Here is a 13,177-nt window from a genome sequence, read left to right on the forward strand (position 1 = left end):
AAAAATAGAAGAGAAAATCTGAATTTTTGTAATGATTTACAGTTTTAATCAACTAACGACTCGAGAGTCATTTATGGTTTGATTGAACTAATTTTTTATCAATAGATAGGTGACTCATAAACACTAATTTTGTACTATCAGAAAAAAAAAAAAATTTATTCAATAAACTCAAGCAAATTATTTCTTATTTATACTTTCATAAATTGAATTTTCTTATCGTATTTAAGTGTAGAATCTTTTGGACCTAACTTGGTCAAAGATTCAGCGAAGGTCTGCTGGTAAAGCGACGTCGTTTGCAAAAAGGTCAACCCTCGCCCCTCGGCATGTCGCCGGGTCCTAGCTCTTTTTTCCTCTGTCTCAGAGACAAGCCTAGTTCACACTCCGGAGCTCAAGGAGAGCTTTTATTTTCATATTTTTTCGTGCAAATAACCATTTTTTATTCTTAAAGCGTCTCTGAATGGTCATTTTGATTTCGACCCAAAAAGGAAAGCTCGTTTGATTCTTCAGAGGCCAATTCCTTGTTTTCACAATTCTACGTCGCTCCTCCAGGTACGCGTTTTCGCTTTCTTTCTGCGTAATTTTTTACTTCTCATTCGCACGAAACCCCAGATTTGAGGAGAAAAAAGAACCCGTCTTTGATAAACTGTTTAGTTTCAATCATATTTTTTTTCACCTTCTGTTAGGTTTTCTGTTTGGAACCAGGTATCTCTTGACGGTTCTTAAGAGTATAATTCTCGTTGTACAGATTCAGAAATTTGCTTATTGTGCTTCTTTTGTTTTCCCAATCTGGAATTGGGTTTCCACCGATTTATGTTTGGAATTTTTTATTTAGGTCTGCGAAATTTTGGCTTTTTTTTTTTTGGGGGGGCGTTTTGTTTATTGTTGATTCAGAACTTGTTATTGTTCCTTTTTCTCTGTGGGATTTTTGTCTTTTTGAGTTCTGTTTGGCTCAAATGTTTATCAATGACCTTGAAAAAAAAAAAAAAGGAACTGTTTGTTCTCTTTCTAAAATCTAAGGACCATATTGAAATTTGAGGCGTATTAGAACTTGACGAGCTGGTTTGTTCACTGGTTTGGAGTTTCTGTCTGCTGACTTAGTTAGCTAAAAACTTCTATTGTTTATTGTTCACTGAATGTCCAATTCAATGACCTTATTTTGTGTCATATTTCCAGAATTCTTTCAGAATTGATTTTGTCCTGTAATCCTGTACTGGTGAGAACATTGTACAACTAACAAACACAGTATGTAAAAAGTAAGGTTATAGTTATGAGAATGTTAAGAAAGATGTGTTGCATAACTCTAAAAGATAAAGGTATGGAATAAACATGTGTTTGGAAGTTAGGTGTAACACTTTTAGAAGATTAAGGAAGGGTTCTGAGATGGTCTATGCCACATTGACCAGATAATGTTCAAACAAGGAGTCACTTAGTTGATTTCTGATGCACTAACGTGGTTGTTGTTGTTTTCCAGAATTGATTTTGTGTTTGGCTGTTGTTTATTTTATTTTTAAGGTTTGATATTTTCACAATTATTGAGATTCGAGAATTCTTCTCTTTCATGCGGAAAAATTTGATTCCAATGGCTAATTTTCCACTATTGCTGTTCCTTGGGTTCTCTGTCACTATTACCCACTCAAATCCTGACACACCAACACCTCAGCCCGATGAAAAACCAAGTACTGCTTTGTCTACATTGTGGGTAGCTAGATTTCCACCATCAATTTCACAACAAGATCAGATTCCTTTTCTACTCATTTAAAGCCCCAATTTTACCATCGCTAGTCAATGGGATTAAGACTGACAGTGTGTTCCTCATTTGAGCTTGCCTAATAGCTCTCCTGTCCTTTTTCCCCTCTCCTCTCTAGCTTGCAGCTGTTTGCCTTGTTGAAGTTTTTGTTTTCTTCCATATCCTCAGCCAGTGGCATTCTTTCGCAGCTGCTTTTGCCCGGACTTCACCTCTCCACTGTTCCAATGGGTTGGTTGAGTTGCAGTACCTGGGTTCTAATGCTAGAGGGGATTCAATACTTCTCAGGGAATCAATATTTGTTTTATGGTCCACTCAAAATAATAGTAATAGTAGTAACAATTTTAGTAATTTTATGTATTATACTCACATATGCATATTTGCGTACATGCATATGTGCGCTGAATCTTGCATGCACTTATACATGTCTGCTCACATCGATGCACCTGAACAAACACATATGTTACATGCATGTGATGGTTTCAGAACTTAGACTGGCGACCTAACTGTGAAGCCACAAGATTGGTCAAACCAGTGGGTCAAAACAGCGATATTAGCATGGATATATATAAAAACAAAGATGTTGGTTATAATTACCTATTAGTCAATTAGAGCCCAAAACTACTAATAGCAACACCCCTAGGATAATCTTTTTACTACTTTCCCTATTATTTTAAAAATATTATTGAAACTTATTAATATTATGATAAGAAATCATACAAAATACAAATATTAAAATGGTAGTAGTAACACCTTTCTCTTCTTCCCCCAGGTTTGATTATTTTTTTTTTCAGCCACAGTGCATGTACTTTTTTAAAAAGGAACCAGGTGAACCCATTGGGTCCACTGGCTGGTTGAATCATGCTGAGTTGCCTGGTTTTGATTGTATTGATCCCGATTCACTTAGTTTCATATTATAACCTAACTGGTAAACTGACCCAATCCAGTCCAACCTAACTAGAACCGGTTTGGTTTTAGTTTTAAAAATATGATGCGTGTGCATACATGTGTACACACACATGTACACATTACAAGTATTTGTGTAAATTGACTCATTCCAGTCCAATCCACGTACACACGCACCTGTACACATTAAACGTATTTGTGCATGTTTATGAACATGTGCTTGCCTACATGCATGTACAGACACACATGCACATATATAGTTGCTTACAGAGAAACAACTTGCACTTGGATACATATGAAGCATGCAGATGCACCACATGGGTGTAAAAGCTGCATTCAATTAACTTGGATTGGAATTTGTATGTGTAGGCTATAAACCCTGAGGGTTACACTTGGTTGGCGGTATGCCTATTCCTAGAAATAGATATGTTGTAATAAGTTTAGAATTAGTTATGCAAAAATGATGTTGTTACCATAGAGCAAATAACGAAGTGAAACTTATTATGAATTCATAACAAGGAATTGACATATACAACAAATACCTATTCCCTCTATTCCTTAGTTTCTCATTGCATGTCTTCTTGTTCTGAGGAATAGCTATTCCTTGAACCAAATGTAACCTGAGTGTATGAGAGAATCTAGGAAAGAGTTCCCATGGCATGTACAATGACACATACTTACATATATATATAATATATGAAAATGGGAACATTAACAGAATACTGAAAATTTTAATAGAAAATCAAAATAGAAAGTAAAATCATGTGTTTATCTTACAGAAGCTTAAATGGAAATTTGAATAATGTATGGTGTTTGGCTGACTTTTTAATTTGTATGTTTTGTTAGAGAGCCAAATGAATTTTTTGGGCCCATTGTATTTGTAAGGCCTGGAGGCTTTTTGGACCTAGGCTGCTCAGTGGTAGACTGGTAGCCCATGCACCTATTGGGACCCCTCCCCACCTTATCCCAAAGGTTGAGCTTGAGACCTTAAAGATGAAAGTCCCATTATTAAACAATTGAGGTGTCCCTGTGAGTGAGACCTGAGTGAAATTATGGAAACCTTATAATGGAAAAATTGGAAATCAAGGCAGAACCATGACCCTTAATTGCTATTTTTATACAAGGGTATGAGCAAAATTGGAAATGAAAATAGAATCATTACCCTTAACAGTTATATTTATACAAGGGTCTTGATGTTATCAGATAAGCTGAGTTGAGGCTATGGCTGGTGCTGAGGCAAAAAAGTCAAAAGCCAATGCAAACAGTGGTGAGTATTTTGTGATGCGTAGTGGTGTAATGGCTTATTTTATGCATATTGGTGTCTGTAACTACATGTATAAGCATATGTTTCTAAAATGTGTATTTTTACATTTCAGGTGGAAAAAAGAAGGAAGTAAAGAAAGAAACTGGTTTAGGTCTCTCCAATAAGAAAGATGATAACTTCGGAGAATGGTACTCGGAGGTATGCATACTTGATTCCATAATTGCTTTCCTCCTCCCTCCTTCTTAGCAAAGTCTATGGACTTCACCTCACGGTGCTAGATGGTAAAGCAATGTGCTTGTTTTCATTTTTTGCTAATTGCTAGATGGTCTGAGGATGACTTGGGGGTCATTGAAATAAGAGAAATGGAAAGAGGAAAATAAGAGACATAAACCAAATACAGGACTTGGAGGGAATACCACCCCGGGTAGAGCACCCTGTACTTGTTGGGCACTTATTTCTACGGTGCATTGTGCAGCTTAATTCCTTATTATCTGATTTCTAGTCACTTGCCATGATGCTCTCTGTGTAAGGATGTCTAGATGCCTAGAAGGGTGCACTTTGGGTGCATGTTGAATCAGATATTGGGTTTCTATGACCCTGCAATAGAAATTCTTTGGTGCATCAGTGCATGTTGGATGCTAATTTTTGCTCGCCCCTTGACTGTGTTCTATATATTATGTTTAAAGATGCCCGAATGCTTCTTGCAAAATTGATATCTGAATGCTCAGGCTCTTTATATTACCATCTTTCTTCTGGTTGTGTAGGTTGTTGTCAACGGTGAAATGATTGAGTACTATGATATTTCAGGATGTTATATTCTGAGGCCATGGACTATGGCAATATGGGAGATAATGGAGGTAAGTGTGAAATCTTCATTTATTGACAGTTCTATTGACTGCTTAGCTAAATATGGATGGCATTTTCTTAATCATTGTTGAAATTACTCTCATGAACATTGGTGTCGATAACTGTGATTTGTTGCCACCCATAATTGTTTCTGTTGGTTTGTGAAATTTTAGGTGCCTAGGTGTTTGTCATCTTTTTGTCTCATTTACTTGTATGAATTTTGGTTGCACATGTAATGGTTGATTATTCATTGGCGTCAATTTGCAGGCCTTCTTTGATGCAGAGATAAAGAAGATGAAAATTAAGAACTGTTACTTCCCCCTGTTTGTGTCTCCTGGTGTTTTGGAGAAGGAGAAGGATCACATTGAGGGTTTTGCTCCAGAGGTGAGAATTGAGATTTTGGATGCAAAATTTCTCCATTGTCTTGGGAAGGATTTACTCTTCTTTAAGTGTATTGAATGTTTTTAAAAAATTTGTTATCATTAAACTCCGTAAATCATATCTAATCACTGAAAATGCTATGGTAAAAGGAACAATTGCCTTCTATTATGGGCTCAACATGATCAAATAAACATTTTTAAGATGTTAACTTTTCTTGCATCCTGTGCCTGGGCCCACCCTGGGGGGAATGCATAGGGTTTCCATATTATAGAGATTATCAAATGGCACTCTGTTGGCTGTATGTTAATGATTGTTTTATTAAGCTGTTTCTTTTTTTGTGCTGTGGTTAATGTGGTTATTGTTTCTGGATTGGTAGTGCTTGTTTGACAATTATTAATTTTCCTGCTATTTAGTATTGCTGTACTGCTTTTGTTGATCATGTATGGTTTTTACTGCTGCAATCACATTTATTTTCAGGTTGCTTGGGTCACAAAATCTGGAGAAACAGATTTGGAAGTGCCAATTGCAATTCGCCCCACCAGTGAAACTGTCATGTATCCCTGTTATTCTAAGTGGATAAGGGGACACAGGGACTTGCCTTTGAAACTAAACCAGTGGTGCAATGTTGTTCGTTGGGAGTTCAGCAATCCGACCCCATTCATTAGGTAGTTTCTCCTGGATTTATTGATATATGATTTCTTCAGTTCATTTATTGGCATCGTTTTGGTAGGATGTACTGCTTCCTGTTTTAGTCAGAAGAGGTTTTAATCTTACCATTTAGTGAGTGAATCAAATATTAGACATTGCATGCTTTTATAAATTTAAGTTTGTGTTGGTAATGTGAAGGCTAGTGTTTGTGCCTTAGACACGAGTGCAGCATCTTAATGCTTTTATAATTTTAAGTTTGAGTTGGTAATGTGAAGGCTAGTGTTTGTGCCTTAGACATGAGTGCAGCATCTTAAATATGATTCGCCATTTATGCAAGACACATTTCAGCCACTACGTTCTCTTGTTTTTTTCATTAAAGTATCTTCCCATTGAGTTGCTCCCACCCATTGGCCCTTAAGAAAAAGGAAATTTGTTAGTCCATAATTACCCAAAAACGTTAACACCTTAAAGAACCATGTATTGGTACAAATGTTCCAAAGATGGTATGTTTTTGTTCCAGAACACTAAATTTAACGATCCTGAGTTTTAATTCAATATTTTTCACATAGCATATCGTTTTATTAGTAGGAGTGGAGTTATTATTGCACTTTAATTCCATCTCCAGTCATTATTTATCTATTTGAAAAAATACAATCTCCTCTAGATTATCTATTTGAAACATTTTAACATCCTCTTCAAAACATACCAGGGCCATCACCTGTTTCTCACCAATATATCTTGTTAAAGCTTGATACACATTGTTGGCCCACAGCCTAACAGCTTAACTTTTTAGGTAAAGTGGTCTAACATGGTACCAGAATTGGTTACCAAGAGGTCCTGGGTTAGTCTCGTTGTCTGCATTTATCGTGTGGTGTTTTAAAAATTATTTTATTCCTTGTAATGGGTGTTATTTATTGTGTGTTATCTTATCTTTCCGCATGCTATTGGGCTGCATGTGAGAGGGAGTCTTAAAGCTTGATGTACATTGTTCACCCACAAAAACAGCTTAAGCTTTTAGGTAAATGGTACTCTTAACATATCTATATAACTATATTCCTAAAGTTCAATGTTTTAGAGCATGTGCCATACCATAATCCTGTTCCTGTTCCATGAACTGGAAGTTTCACATTCTAGGTCACACTGGATCAGCTGTCTTGCATGCAGATTGTTCCTCATGGCAAATGCTAACGTACTTTTTGTTTTTAGGAGTCGTGAATTTCTTTGGCAGGAAGGGCATACTGCTTTTGCAACCAAGGCGGAGGCAGATGAAGAGGTATATAATTCAGGGTTTTTCTTTTGATTCTTGTGTCTTTAACTTCCATCAAAATTTTGGTTTCTATAGGGTACATTAGCTGACTACTTTTGTGATATTTTGTACAAGTGGTTCAACCAAGCTGCTGTTTTGAGTTTTGTATAACCGTATAACTGTGGCCACTCCAAAAGTAGCTTTGGTAACTGATTTCTATGATCAGTTCAAACCATGGTATTTTAACCTTGAGAATAGTTCTTCTTGTGTTCTTCAGTATGATGGCAAATAGTATTTCTAAATCACAAATTAAGACTAAGAGGGCATTTGATTCGCAGCATCTTTCAACATTCTTGGAATGTGATGCCCATGGCATCTCATTCCCATGTTTTGTTTGGGCATGGGATCTTATGTGACAAGCAACTTTCCATTCTTGGGAAAAAAAAAAAAAAAGAGCAGCCTGGTGCACAAAGCTCCTGTGCATGCAGGGTCTGGGGAATGAAAGATTCCCACAAATCATGAGCATCCATTTCCACCCTTCCCCATGGGTAAGTTTCATGGGAATTCCATTCCATGGTAATCCTACTTTTTTAACCAAATTGCCTTGTTATATTGGCGAGTTGGACAACAATGCCCCTATAATCTAGTGTAATTATACTATATTATTATATTTAAGATATTAAATTATTGAGAAGATAAAAATTAATATTATTAATCTGTTGTAATAGTATAATTTAATTATTAATGTTGACACCATATTAGCTCAATTATTTTTGTTAATTGGATTATTCAAGAGTTGATTTTTTTAATAATATAAATTTTTTATTTTATGACATGGATTTTATTAAGTATACATTCTTAATGTTAATTTTTTTTGTTGTTGTTGGAAATATAATTGTTCTTCATATTTTGGGTATACACTTCTCAAGGGTGTAATGATCATCTTCTTGAAATGCTTGCTTGGATTTCCATGTTGAATCAAAAATTGACATGGGAATCTTGTATACATTCTTGGGAATCTTACAGCGCAAACCAAGCAAAAATATTCTCATGAGGTAGGCATCCCATCCCTAGGAATAAGATTCACATGAATGTCATTCCATGGGAATATTTTTTATGCCGCAAGCCAAACGGCCCCTAGGATATGGAACAAAAGACATCTACCTAGAGTCCTAGGCTCTAAGACTGTTAATTAAACTCCTTCACATGAAGAATAAACAGATTAGTAAGCTTCTTAATGCTGTGTTTAGAAAACTAATCATCCAACTTCTCAAATTGAAACTCTAAAATAACAAGGTTACTAACTTGATTAACTATAAATGTTGTCAAGTCGATACTGTTCTGGATTAAGAAATGACTGCATTATACATGCTATTATGGCCTATGGAGGTGATTCCTAGTACCATTCGGCATAGCTGGTACCATCAGTTGTCAGTGGTTGTTTCTGAAATAGGGACTCTAAGATGATTTAGAAGTGGGATCAGCTTAAGAATGGTTCAAATTAATACCATTCAGAATTAAGAAATGATGGAATTATATCTGCTATTGTGGCCTGTGGAGGTGGGGTTACTACTGGTTTGCATAGCTAATATCAGTTCTGAATTTGGTGAAGACCATGTAACATGTGTTTCTACATGATTTTTAAGTAAATAATGGTGGATTTTGTTTTGAGCATCCAAACTAGCATTGGATATATTATATAACATTTTTTTAGGTGCAAATTGATTTCTTTATACAAGCATGATTTTAGTTTAGTGCATTTTAACCTTACTACTTTTTTACTTGTCTTACTGTTAGTTTTTTCATAGTGAAAATTGGCAGCTTCTGTTTGTAAAATTGTCTTTATGTAACCATTGATCTATTTCAGGTCCTTCAAATATTGGAATTATATAGGCGTATATATGAAGAATTTCTGGCAATTCCTGTTGTAAAAGGCAAGAAGAGTGAGCTAGAGAAGTTTGCTGGTGGACTTTATACAACAAGTGTTGAGGTTATTACTTATTTGTGCACATCTACTATCCACGTCTAGTGCATTGTTCAAGAAGTGCACACATTTTCTTTGTTGATTGAAACATGCTATGTGAAATGTAAAACTTCAATCATATTTGTGCTTATACTATTTGCAGGCTTTCATTCCAAACACTGGTCGTGGAATACAAGGTGCAACCTCGCATTGTTTGGGTCAGAACTTTGCAAAGATGTTTGAGATAAATTTTGAAAATGAGAAGGGAGAAAAGGCTATGGTCTGGCAGAATTCTTGGGCATACAGTACTAGAACGGTGAACCTATGATATTATTTCATTTGTTTGAGATGAATTCTCATCTGGTCATGGTATCACATGATATGGTTTGATTTATTTTGTTTATTTTATTTTCCCCTGGTTGACATCTGTACTTTGAAAAATATATTTAGAATCTTAGCCTTGTGTTGTTGAAACTTGGAACTCAACAATGTTGTTTTGTTACAATAATGTAATAACATGCAATATCATATATTCTAGCTGTCCATGATGGGCTTTAAAGAATAAACATATTTAGTACATAATCTTGATAACAGATCCTTTGACCAAGTCCTTTTCCAGGGTTTTTTAGTTGGTCCAATGGTGTGTTTCAAGGCATTAATATATTATTACAGAATTTGATAACAAAATCCTAGAGTGATTCTCTCTTTTTGGAATGTTTATGTTGCTGCTTTACTTTTTATTGCACTTTATCTTGGGCTAATGTTAGATGGAATGCAAGAACAAAAATTTTACCCATACATTTCTCTTATGGCGCTGTTTGGAACTTGGAAAATATTGGGAAAAGGAAAGGAAAATAAGAGAAGGATTCCACTTTTTCATATTTGGTTTTAAGGAAAATAAGAAAGAAAATAAAAGCTATACCAAATCAATGAACAAAATTTTAATTTTACACATCCTTAACATTTGGTTTTTCTTAATTTTTTATCATATTAGAACAATTTTTTATTTTAAATGGTATTTGATATAGAGATAATATAGTGGAAAATAAATTTTCTTCTTATTTTCCTTTCCTTTTCCCAAGCAAAATTCTTGATCCAAACTGGCCATTGCTGTTTTTGGTGCTTATGTTTCTTTTCTGTGATTTAATATTTGTCTCTCTTACTCCCTTGCTTTCACCTTTGACCCAAAGAAAAATGTACAACCCCATTGGCCTTCTCAGAAAGTTCTGTTCAATCTTTGCTCCTGTTTTCATTATTCAAGAATCGTGTTTGAGATGTTCTTTTGAATTATCTTAAGAGTTCTAGAATTAAAATGCAGCATATTTAATTAGAGTTAGTTAGAGGTAGCCTTCCATCTTGCAAATTGAAATAGAGGATGTTATTGATTAGAGGTAGTTCTAGGTTGCCTTCCCAACTTGCAATTTAATAGAAAATATCATTCATGGTATATATTCACATTGAAATTCAATGCTCCTGCATATTTTGTACTTGGTGTGTGCTTGGTTCTCTTTTTATTTTCCTGCAGTTCTTTAACCTCTATATTTTCCTTGGCCAAATTAAAGTGCTCTATTTTATTTCTACGCTTATTTTTTTTTTTATTCTTTAAATATGAATTTAAATTTTAAACCTTTTTCAAAACCATTGAACCCTTGTTATATGTTTACATTTTTCGCATCAGAAGTTCTGAAAAATATTTACTTCATGTTTACATGGAATGCATGACTAAGATGTCTCACTCATTTGCAGAAGAGGTTTGGCCTCTGTATCCCATTGCATAATTTTTCTCTAGAAACCAGGCCAGTTCTGGTTCATTCTTTCCCCGTTTTTCTTCTCTTGGGTCTTTGTTTTGAGTTTGTTGATGTTCAGAAAAATCCCCGACTTTGAAATGAAAAGCCCATGAATGATATTCTTTGAGGAAATGCAATGAGTTAAAATGATGAAGATGTTTTTTAGGTTTATACTCATATTTAGTTTTTTTCATTCAAGTTTTTCACATCAAGTTTGGAATTGGTTTTCCGCATTGATTTCAAAAAGCAGATGGCTTATTGGATTGTTATTTGTACATTGTGTATAGATTGGGGTGATGGTGATGGTTCATGGAGATGACAAAGGCCTGGTGCTGCCACCGAAAGTGGCATCTATCCAAGTTATTGTGGTTCCAGTGCCTTATAAAGATGCTGATACCCAAGCAATCTTTGATGCCTGTACTGACACTGTAAAGTCCTTGACTGAGGCCGGATTTCGTGTTGAGGCAGACTTGAGGGATAATTATTCTCCTGGTTGGAAGTACTCACATTGGGAAATGAGAGGTGTTCCTTTGAGGATTGAAATTGGACCTAGGGACCTGGCTAATTGTCAGGTAAAAGCATGCCCTTGCTCTTTCCGTTTTCTTTTTGGTTGTCATTTGTTCTTTACACTCTGACCTCTCCGTATCTCTGGATTTTATTTTGTTTTCTGATTTTTTTTTTTCTAACATTGTGCCTTCTATTTCATTGCCCTAAGGCCGCTAACTGATAGACTGGAGTATTTTGATTTTATACGCAGGTACGTGCTGTTCGTCGTGACAATTCAGCTAAGACTGATATACCTATGGCCAGTTTGGCTGAACAAGTAAAGAGCACGTTGGATAACATTCAACAGAGCCTGTTTGATGCTGCTAAACAAAAACGGGATTCTTGCATTAGGATTGTAAAATCCTGGGACGACTTTATGGAGGCACTTGGTCAAAAGAAATTGATCTTAGCTCCTTGGTGTGATGAGGAGGTACATGATATATTTTATCCACTTACCTAATTTGGTGTTTAGGGATTTATGCTGCTGTATGAATGTATGAGCTGCCTTATTTTATTCGTGGTCTCAGTTCCTGATGTTTTCACTTAGCTGTATCATTGTAAGGGCGTTTGCCACAACATCCTTCCATTCCACTCATCCTGTGTTTTCGAAGATATTGTGTCTTTCAGCCAATATTCCTTGAGTTTTGTGTTGATTGTGCGTATGCCTGCGTGTGTGCACTGCAGGAGGTGGAGAAGGATGTGAAAGCACGGACAAAGGGTGAGATGGGTGCAGCAAAGACCCTATGTTCTCCATTTGACCAGCCAGAACTCCCTGAAGGTACTGATGTCTTTTTTGGGCCAAGGTTACCAGTCTGATCATCACCTTTCCATTCTTCTATTATTTCTCTATTCCTCAAACCAAGTTTCTGATGAAACCCAAATTTCAATTTTTAGCTTTTATATTTCACAAGTCTTTACCTCTCCATGCTTTTGAAACCGTTCATCATTGAAAAATTCTGTTTAGGTCTTGGTCTTTCCTGTGCATAATGTTGATGAAATATTGTCTTAAGAAAACTCAGATGCTAACGTCTCATCTACCCTGCACGTTTTAAATTAGAAAAATGAGTTTTTGGATGGTCTGCATCTTGATTCTAAGTTCTTGTAAAATTGCAGTGAGAATTTATGTTTTCCTTTTTCCTGGTCTGACTTGATAATGTTCTTGCAGGAACTGTTTGCTTTGCCTCAGGGAAGCCTGCAAAGAAATGGACCTACTGGGGCAGGAGTTATTAATTGTTTGGGAAGAGTTTCTCATGTCCTCTTCTCCCTGCAATGCTTAGCTAATTTCTCATTGCATTTAGTATCTGGAGATTGACAAGGGAAAGGATTTCCCTTTTGCTTCCTTGAACCCAATGGAGAATAGTTTTTAATTGGAAAACAAAAAGTTTATATATCATAAAAAATATTTCCAAGTAATGGATTTTTGTCCCAATTAGGTAGCATAATTCAAATATTACTCCCATACTCGCCCATTTTCAATTTTATCAAATTATTACTACAATTTTATGTTTCATTATTATTACCCTTCTTTCAATTTTATTTTTTTTTCAAAAAACCTGACCAAGTTGGAAATTTTTTTTCTTCTTGTCACCTACTGCTGCCATGTTTGGAAGTGAAGTTTGAATTTTTTATTTCTATAAAATGATGCCATCTAAGGGTTTTGTCATGTATTTAGTCCCTTAAATGTCTTTTAATCCTATGTTTAGAGAGTTATTGGATTTGAGATTGTATTAGATTTGGATATGTCATAAAATTGTATGAAAAATTATCTAAATCCATTCAAATTCAAATTAAAGGTTTAAATTCTATGCTCCGAAGTCCCATAATTTGTATTAGTTAATTCCTTTTT

General features: G+C 35.3%; 1 protein-coding gene across 1 annotated transcript; it reads left to right on the forward strand.

The window, feature by feature from the left end:
* The first annotated feature begins 285 nt into the window (after window positions 1–285).
* Window positions 286–12,744, forward strand: LOC131167978 (proline--tRNA ligase, cytoplasmic-like). The gene is made up of 13 exons (XM_058127096.1): window positions 286–549; window positions 3,854–3,917; window positions 4,027–4,112; window positions 4,679–4,771; window positions 5,028–5,144; window positions 5,619–5,806; window positions 6,996–7,062; window positions 8,903–9,025; window positions 9,162–9,314; window positions 11,073–11,357; window positions 11,543–11,761; window positions 12,016–12,109; window positions 12,497–12,744. Exons 2-13 carry the CDS (start codon window positions 3,872–3,874, stop codon window positions 12,559–12,561), a joined length of 1,536 nt encoding a protein of 511 aa, XP_057983079.1. The 5' UTR covers window positions 286–549; window positions 3,854–3,871; the 3' UTR covers window positions 12,562–12,744.
* The last annotated feature ends 433 nt before the right edge of the window (window positions 12,745–13,177 follow it).

The sequence above is a fragment of the Malania oleifera genome, chromosome 1 (genome assembly GCF_029873635.1).
Source record: "Malania oleifera isolate guangnan ecotype guangnan chromosome 1, ASM2987363v1, whole genome shotgun sequence".
Taxonomy (NCBI): Eukaryota; Viridiplantae; Streptophyta; class Magnoliopsida; order Santalales; family Ximeniaceae; genus Malania; species Malania oleifera.

What these genes read in the sequence shown, in the direction of transcription:
- LOC131167978 (XM_058127096.1), top strand. Translation starts at nt 3,872, where the DNA reads ATGGCTGGTGCTGAGGCAAAAAAGTCAAAAGCCAATGCAAACAGTG. An exon ending in CAATATGGGAGATAATGGAG is followed by an intron (nt 4,772 to 5,027) that starts GTAAGTGTGAAA and finishes GTCAATTTGCAG; the next exon opens with GCCTTCTTTGATGCAGAGAT. An exon ending in CCAGCCAGAACTCCCTGAAG is followed by an intron (nt 12,110 to 12,496) that starts GTACTGATGTCT and finishes ATGTTCTTGCAG; the next exon opens with GAACTGTTTGCTTTGCCTCA.